At 44.0% G+C, this 9201-nt stretch overlaps 1 protein-coding gene across 1 annotated transcript; it reads right to left on the bottom strand.

The window, feature by feature from the left end:
• Nucleotides 1-1588: 1588 nt before the first annotated feature.
• ptgis (prostaglandin I2 (prostacyclin) synthase) lies at nt 1589-8580 on the bottom strand. Its single transcript, XM_041948031.1, has 10 exons — nt 8449-8580; nt 7597-7720; nt 6971-7146; nt 6715-6861; nt 6504-6616; nt 6190-6374; nt 3929-4091; nt 3435-3616; nt 2830-2981; nt 1589-2290 (listed from the first exon to the last, which is right to left on the bottom strand). The coding sequence occupies exons 1-10, from the start codon at nt 8517-8519 to the stop codon at nt 2131-2133; spliced, it is 1473 nt and encodes a 490-aa protein (XP_041803965.1). The 5' UTR covers nt 8520-8580; the 3' UTR covers nt 1589-2130.
• Between the last annotated feature and the right edge of the window lie 621 nt (nt 8581-9201).

The raw sequence follows: 9201 nt of genomic DNA, 5'->3' as shown, positions 1-9201 counted from the left end.
CAACAACACCCCAGGGCCCTGCAGATGTGATCACCGATCGCTGTCACACAAAGTTTCGGATACTTCGCAAACACAATTAGGCCCGAGCGTTATGTCAACATGCATCACAAAGCTGCGCACAGCACAAAAACACGGACACACAATGCAGAGCTGGGGACTGTTATGTCGGCGTTTGGACGTTCAGTAGCAGACTGCAGGGGAGCGGTGGAAAGAAATGTTAATTTGAAGGAGCCTCCATCCTCCTGTTTTATTCAAGGCTCCGTTAACAAGCATTAAACGCACCACTAAAACAAACAGTGTTTCCTCCTGTGTACACACTGTACTGTCATGCGCAGCTACATATGCCAATGAGAGGCAGCTCAATGCTGTTTTATCAGCTACAGCTGCAATGTTGTGAATGCAAACCCTCCATCGTTAAGCATTTCTCTGTCTCTCAAAGCTGCCTGCTCCATATTGGTGCAGTTTAAATGCAGAGTAGTCCTGGACTCATCTGATAGTCTATTACAATTTGCAGCTTTCATATCATTCAAAGTCCAAAGATGGAAATAAGCTTTAAAAAATACCGTAGAGAGTTGTTGTCATCCTGCACTGAATCAAACCAGCACGTACCGCTCAGGGAACAATCAATCCGCTGGTACAAACGGAGATGAAGCAGGAGCATTAAAAAATAATAATAATAATAAAATAGAAGCGCCGTTATTGGTTTACTATTGCCAGGGTCTAACCCAATCCATTCCCCCCTCCTCTGCCTCCGACATGGCAGAGAGATCCTCAGCACGATCTACCGCCTCCCCGCCGGCTTCCTGCTCCGCATATCGCGCCGCTGCTTCGTCCGGAGATCAACAAGTACGCCGAGAGCCCATCGGACAGACTACCTGTGTCTCCCAGTCAGCTGTGCGAGGAGGCGCCGCATCCCTCCGAAGGTGGATCCGTGGCAGCTCAGCGCTCCCTTTCCACATCTCGTTAACTCCTTCAGCACCGCGCCAGGACGCCTGCCTCCGCCGCCGCTCATGCAGGACTCCTGAGCGCTGCTGTTGTCAATTTAAGGCTGCTTCGCTTGGCGAGTGGAGGTGGGTTTACCCTCCACCTACCTCCACATGCAGTGGTGGGAGAAGTGTTCAGACCCCCCCCCCCCCAACCCATAGTGCATTCATATAAAATAGTACTCTATTTCCTGCAGCAACACATACCTGAAGCATCTATAGTAAGAGTATTCACTCTGCTGGAAAATGGCCCCTGCCAGTGATATATTATCATATATTACATTGTTAGACTGGTGATGCATCAATGCATAAGGAGCATCTGGAGGGGGCGTGAAGTGATTAATAGGAAAGGAGAGAGAAAAAGGTCTGCAGCACTATCCATGTTTTCGGACCTTTTTTGTTACCTCTTTTGGCTTCGGACAGTTATTTAAACGGAACCATGTGAGAAATTTAGAGGAGAAATCCATTGTATTGTTTAAGCCCTTGCATGTTCTTAATGTAAAACCTTGATTTGAAAAGGAAAGAGTCGAGTAGCATACAAGTACTTCAAAATTGTACTTTGGTACAATAGTTCTTTTATTATACTCACTGTTTTTGTATTTTCTAGTTCATATTTTGCTTTATTCATATTTCACATTTTTTTCCACAAAAAAAGTTAAATTTACTGGTTAAAAATTCTTGTGATTACTTCTTCTCCTTTTACGCCATTGAACACCCCATTGTATATTTTAAAAGTTTAACCATGCATCCAGGAGCTGGAGGTTTCAAGCTTCCACATCACACTTCTGCCAGTTGCAAACTCACAGTCGCGACGACACGTTTAAGGTGAGCACAGAGAAAGTTCCCTCCCTTTGGCACATAATGCTGAAAACAACCTTCTGGTGTCAAACCCTGCACATACATCATTCTGCACAGTGAAAGTCAAACATCAAAGAGAAGCAACAATAGGCAAAGGGGGACTGTAAAACCTACAAATGGTCAAGTGTGCTTTTTTTTAATTAAAAACATTAGCAACAAACAACACATTTAAATATGATATACAGATACACTGAGTAAATATTACATAGAATAAATAGTGTTACAGTACATATGAACAAAAGGTTTATCAATCAACATTTCTTTTTTTACAGTTAATCAAATTCTCAAGTCACATTTCATGCTGCATCTTCTTCAGTCTGTATTTGACTTGCAGATCTCCGTCCGGCTGGAGCATCCCAAAGCCGTAGCGACTGGGATTAACTGGCGGCAGTTTGGCCTCTGGGTCGCACATCTCCAGATCGAGGTGGGTCAGGAACAAGAACACAAATCTGCAGACGAGAGGGGCAGAGCAGTTTAGACGGGGCGACAAAACCACCCACTGATAAACAGGATTCATTAGACAATATTAAAAAGAGGAAATGCAGGCTTCACACATCCAGTTAAAGGCAGAAAAAGCCTCCACAGTCTACACATCAGCATTTACTAACCTGCTGCACCTTTTTGTGTGCTGAGGATTACAAGGATTTAACCCTTTAACCCCTGTGACCGGATATGATCACTCACAAACCCCCACCCCCAACTCGCCGTCCTCTATGGCTCTCAGCCTTTTTCATACAGTTCATTACAGAGTATAAGCAATTACTACATTACAGCTTGTTGCTAATGATAATAGAGGACATGAAAGCAGGACTGAAACGATAATAGGGGAAATATTATGTGGAGATGGATTGTGCTTGTCTGGTCTGGTAATCAGGATGAAATTGCAGGAAATGCTTTGATCATAAATGCATCATTTTGAACCTTATGATACACACATGGAAAGATATAAATCTAAACAAGAAAAAAGGCTGTGGATTTTTACACTCACTGTTTAATGGTGGTAACGGCAAACTCTTTGCCGACGCAAACGTTTCTCCCTGCACCCCACGGCAGGGTGTGGTACTTCAGCCTTTTCCCATCCTTATAGAATTTCTCCTTTACTGTCAGATCATCATTTAGGAAACGATCATACTTGAAAATCTGTTGAGAGGAGACAAGAAAAAAACGGCATGTGTTAGATGTGTGCACTATAATATCATGCAAATGTGTTTGATCATACGTCTCATGATCTTGTTAAAAATAATGTGCTATTATCACCTCCAACCACTGATTACAAACAAACTGCATGAACACTGGGAACTGATCTGGCGCTCGTGCTATTCAGCTAGTTTTTTCAGTTGTTGTCATTTAACAGCTTATCCCAAAGGATGTATTCTGTCAGTGATTCACATCACACTGCTTAATTCTGCTCCTCAGGATCCTCAAGACTGCTTTGTGCACTATAATGTGGCTTAAAAATATCATTTCCATTCCATTTCCCACAAAATGTCACAGCATATCCTGCACAAAACACTGTTGCATTTTCATGTTTGCGCTGTTAAAGCTTGTATTGTGGTCCATGCTAGAACATGTTGGGTCTGCACGTAAAAGTACCTGTGGCTCTTGGTGTATCTCTGGGTCCATCTGAGGGCTGAGGAAGGGGAACAGACACACTCTGTCCCCCCGTCTGAGGTGGTACTCCCGTCCACTGGCCATGCGCAGGATCTTGTCCTGCACCACCTCCCTGCCGATCATCACCGCAGCGGTGAGCCGGAGGGTCTCACTCAGGACGCTATCTGCAGAATGAAAAGGACAGCAGAGCGGATGATGTCAGAGGGGTGTCAGCGTGAGTTAAATCAGCGGTGCCCTCGGGCGTAATTTGGAGTGGTGCAAATATTTGTATGGATATGATTGGGATGAAAAAGGTAATCAGTATTTAATTGAATCAAAGGCCAGACTTTTATTGTAACTGTCACTGCCTCAATGCGCTGCATGTATCTTGTTATTTCCAACAAGTCACACGAGCCGTTGTTTCCATCTCACTGGAGAGGCTAAACCCCGAGGTGGTGGAGCTCAAGTGAATAAATGAAAAGGCAGCTGCTACGTACCAAACACAGGTGTGCTGTGTGCTCCCAGCCGGTTGATGGGGGGATGCTGTAAGGAAGTGTCCTGCCGAGTAAGGCCTCTGATCTCTGATTTAAGAGCCTCCATGGCCTCAGGGTGAGTGAGCAGGAAGCCAAGGAGCCAAAAGGCAGCAGGTCCAGCATTACACTGAAAGGAAACACACCAAACTTAGCACAAAATATAAGCTTCTAGTATGAACTAGAATGACCGACCATGGCTGTCGCTGGCACGGAGGCATACTAACTGCACAAAGGTCAGTGTAGATCTTTTATATGTGTACAATGCATATACAAAAGAGACAGTACTTCTGATTATTTCACCTAACATTTCCTCACAGCTCTCTGTAAGGATGCTGTCTCAATATGACTGACATGAGAAGAAGCCAGTGAATCAGTCAACACTTTGTAGAGACTGCTGTCAGCCTCTCTGAGGGAGACACATGCACCTGTCACACAGTAATTGCTATGGGGTAAGGGAGCTGTTCTTCTTACCGCCACACATCTCAGGTCAGCTCTCCATTGACAGCTGGGGCAAATACTTAAGAGCAGCTAAAGGTGCATCGCAACGTCTTTTCTGCCCTCTTAGATGGCCAGACCACCAGGTGTTTGTAAAGGAATTGCTTGGCGTGTTGGGAAACATGCTTACGGAGTTAGATGAGAACGTTTATCCCACTTGCATGCGTGTCTGCAAAAACTGCAGTTCAGCTTTTACACTTCAGCTTTTGTTCAGATTAAATAAATAAGATATAGCGTGTTAATTACTAAGCTTCTGAGGTGTTGGTAGGCGGACTTGTTACCCTTGGACAAGCCAAGACAACCGGCTGCTGGCTCCAGCTACATATTTGGTATCTAAAAATGAGAGAGGGAGTTTCAGTCTTCTCATCTAACAACCCTCATGAAAGCATATTTCCCAAAATGCCAAACTATTCCTTTAGGGAATGACTCAATTCACTGGCAGCTGTATACTGGGAAAAGCTAGGAAGGCAAGGCCCACTAATCACTCAGTCTATATGTGCTTCAGTCAATAACTTTGATTTGTTTGTAAACGGAGGGGGAGCAGCAACCCCCAGCTTGTGCAGGACCCTTGATGAAGTGGTAGGTGGCTTCGGTGAAAGCCTGGCGTTGCACCCTGAAATACCTCAGTCTGCCTGCAGCACACGCACAAGCCATATTCACTGTGGCACGTCTCACTACTCTCACATCTAATCCCTCTATTCTCTGCAGTGGTGCTCCAGTTTCCCTCCCAGGCCGAGACTGTGTGCTTCCGATATCCCCAGCAGACGTGATGAAGCACAAACAAACAAGCTGGGGGAAGAGAGGTCTTTCCCAAGCCAGCAGAGCGTCGGAAAAAGAGCTCGCAGTGGGTGACCTGGGAAAGCTTTCTCCTCTCTTAAATACTCTGCACTGGTGTTACTGGGTGAACAATCACTGTTCCAGGTTAAAAAGAGGGCTGAGGCTATTACAGCTAAAATGCAGCACATGAGGGCAGACAATCAAACAGCTCGCTATCTCCCCCACCTGGCAGCACAGCGCAATGGCACCTTGTTGATCTGAACTTGTCTGGACTGGCGAGGTCGAGGAACAATCCTGCACTGGCGCCTGTGTCAATATCACTCATATTGGAACCTTTGTACGCTGTAGCCATTTGAAACAAGGTGAATGAAAAATATTTAACAAGGTGATGTATTCACGGGTGAGGTTAAGGAGTTGCAGATTAACCTGAAGTGAAGTCTTGCACTAGCAAAGCAAAGTTTGATATACTGAGTTTAAACAACCTCTGTTTTCATGCACACAGGTTAAACAGCATTTCCAGTGGAGCTGCATTGTAGTCAGCAGTGGGAAAACCCAACTGATGGCACAATTCCCTCCCATGAGCGCCTGAAACTGTGTTCAGCAGGAAGAAGAGGAAGCAGCTGACTAACGCAGTTGTCTTGCGCACTGTATTGATGCGCAATTACTTAACCTCAAACAAGATAAGATGTCATGGAAACTGATTCACATGATCAGACCTGGCAAAACTCCGAGCTCCGAGTTACAAGCTGAGGCACGCTGAGTGAAGTGGCAGTGAGGAATCCACTGCCTCTCGCTCGTGCATTGTTCTTTCGGGCTGAGCACCTTGGCGAGGTATTCGAGCATGCAGGGAGGGTGTGGAGAGCTTGCATGCTTTGGTGCCATTGTGTGGCCCTGAGTCTGTCTGTGGTTTTATGTGTTTGTGTGTGTGTGTGGGACGATAAACCAGCTCTCACCTGTGTGGTCCACAGCTGCAAGAGTAAAGCTCGATTCTGCATTTCTGCATCCACTCCCTCCTCCTGCAGGAAGCGATGGTAGCTCTGCTGCCAGGAATCAGACTCCGCAGACCCTCCGCTCAGCCAGTTTGGAGACAGCAGCTCCCACAGGCGCTCCCGGCATGAGTTGGCTGTCTTGCTTTCCCCTGTTAGAGAACATCAGTTCGTACATGCCTTACCGTGCTCTCTCTGTATACTGTACATATATTTATAAAGTAGGAATAGGGAATTGAAAGTAAAATAATTTTGCTTTAATTTGCTTTTGTGCAACTAACCTGGTTTGAGCGAGCAGCGGGCCAGTTTGGCGAGGAGCTCGTCAAACTTGCGGAACTCTCTGTAGACTGCAGTGGCATTGTCTCTCCTCTCAAACAGTGTAAGATATCCAGCCCTGAGCAGAGCAATACAGTTAGAAGTGTACCTTTCTGCCACTCCATCACATCATTTGCTTTAAAGTATTTCACTTTCGTTTGATATGCTGTGTGATACCTGAACAGCAGGCTGTAACAAAGGCTGAAGAGTCCATCCTGTCTCCAGTCTGAAGGCCTGCAGCCTTTCTGGTCACTCAGCAGCAGGCTCTGAAGGTGAGAGTTCATGGAACTGCTGAGCTTGGAGAGACTGAGACCTTGAAAATGTCTGAGGAAACAATAAATAGATATTGAGCTCTGCAGCACTCATTCAAAACAGATTTGCTCTTATCATTTATTGAAGCGGAAAGTCTGTGTTTAAAAGATGGATTTACTACCGTTCCATCCATTTCCTCTCTGCTGCAGGTGTGATGCTCGGCAGCTGCAAACTGAAGATCCTTTTTAGGAGCTGGTTTCTGTTGCGGGCGAAGTCCAGGAAGACTGTGTCATTCAGCACAGCATCAAAAGAGTTAGCGTCCAACAGCACCGTCACATAATGACCAGCAACACGGACCTGGAAGGAGACCACTTTAGTTGTTCCAGTAAGCATGTGGTCACTTGCAACTCTTGTCTTTTAATTTGAAGCTATGTGGAATGGCCTTTTTTTTTTTTAAGCTAGAAGGCTTATTCAGCGAAACATTTTGTTCTATATCAGAGAAAATAATGGTTTGCAGTGGTATCTGCAGTATTAATTTGATATATATTCAGATTGGAAGCATTATGAAGGACTAATTAACCTTCTGCCACCACACATGCATAATGATGTATTTCAAATTTCAGATCATAAATATCAGACAGACTTCTTGCTCCTGTATGCAAAAAGCATCTTTGCCACTTTTCTTTCAAGTCATCACATATTTGACAGTCAAATTTTCATCAATCACAAAACAGCTTCTCATTTCCCTAAACGTTTCCATTTTTGGCGATGACAGCCCGACACCACACAGTCTCTATGAGGACTTACTGTGAAGATATCCCCATGCTTTTCCTTCATCCGGACCAAAAACTTTGTGGCATCTTTTCCAAACCCGAGAGCGTGCCCCAGCCATGGAAACCAACCCTTGTCCAGAGGTGGCTCATTCTTCTGCCTGATCAGGTGTAAGGAAACTCATTAAATTAACAGCAATGTGATACAGTTGCTTTATGTACCTTTCTTCCATTCATGAATCTCAACCAACTGGTTTGGAGTCAACATGGAGTTATGTCATATTGAGCTTTCAATCGTGTGGTTGAAACGCCACGCAGCCCGTAGGCTGCTACATAAGCCATAAGAATTATGTTGAGCTTTGTTCTCTTATGTTGTTTAAAGACGAAACTAGTACTCAGAGTTAATCGTCAGCATGGTTCGACATTCAAATATTTCATCAGTCAAAATCTGAATGAAGAGGTATTCTCATGTAATTATTACTATTCATTAACATCTTTGATCAATATAAAATGTGCTTAAAATAATAATAAAACTTTTCTAAATGGCAGTATAAAAACATGCTTTTGGAGTGTTTTACAGACCTTCAATCTATTATATTCTATGAAATGCACCTTTATTAATCATTTGATATCTGCAAATTAAACTAATTCCAATTCAATTCAAAATGCTTTATTCATCCTTCATTCATCATTGGCAATTCAAGGCAAACGATCCTGCAAACAGAAGTACATACGCCATTCATTTACACACATTAAAAAATAATAATCTAAAAATATAAATACAACAATGTTGGAAAGTGTTTAAATTTTAGCAGTTACAGAAAAGGCCAGTCCAGAGCTGACCAACTATCAAGCAAGCGAATATCAGCGTATTAATGAATGGCTTTACCTTGTGCGAGTGGAGTAAAGCAGAACTAGTATAAGCAGTCCATTAAGTAGCAAGAATATTGTCCATAACATGTTTCCGTAACGTCCGGTACTTGTCCTGTCCTGCAGATGATTTACTCCATAGCTGCTGGCAACTCACTTATATCTTTGAGCCCGGCTCAGCTGCAACTGCTATTCGTCAGGAGGTTTGGAAAGGTGTGGCTTGCGACACCAAGTGTTGCACAATACTTCCCAGTAGACAGAGTCAGACACCACAAAAAACCCACATCCAGAGTAAGTAAAACAAACTGAAATTATTCAAAACACCACTTCACTATTTAGACTATTTGGAGAATAACGCCTTTCAGAAGACTGTTAATCAGCCTGCACAAAGCCTTTTTTTATTCTGCTTCACAGTAAACCACCTGCCAGAACATTTCCCAGCACTGACATCATCAAGGTAAAGGGACTGGTGTCATTCACAAAAGGGTAATGTCAGGGCACACATATTTCATGACGGGTGTCATACTGTTCACTTCTCAGACAGGAATATTTCTCTGTCAACACTCAGTTTCCCATTAACATTGTGAAATTTCTATTTTTACCTCCCCTATAATGACATCAAGACAGCCACAGGCACAAGTATCTACTGATGATGCTGTCCGCCACACTGAAACCGGTGATTAATTTGACCTGCCTCTGAATTACAGACATGAGCTGTTGCCAGTGTGAGTTTCGTTTCTGCCTATATATGATAGTGTGGTTGTGACTGACA

Source organism: Chelmon rostratus, chromosome 2 (genome assembly GCF_017976325.1).
Source record: "Chelmon rostratus isolate fCheRos1 chromosome 2, fCheRos1.pri, whole genome shotgun sequence".
Taxonomy (NCBI): Eukaryota; Metazoa; Chordata; class Actinopteri; order Chaetodontiformes; family Chaetodontidae; genus Chelmon; species Chelmon rostratus.
This window is presented reverse-complemented; position numbering and strand designations above follow the sequence as displayed.

Coding starts and splice junctions, on each gene's coding strand:
- ptgis (XM_041948031.1), bottom strand. CDS start 8,519: ATGTTATGGACAATATTCTTGCTACTTAATGGACTGCTTATACTAGTT. Junction 6,862..6,970: donor GAGAGGAAATGGATGGAACG/GTAGTAAATCCA, acceptor TTGTTTCCTCAG/ACATTTTCAAGGTCTCAGTC. Junction 6,375..6,503: donor CCGCTGCTCGCTCAAACCAG/GTTAGTTGCACA, acceptor GTTCTCTAACAG/GGGAAAGCAAGACAGCCAAC.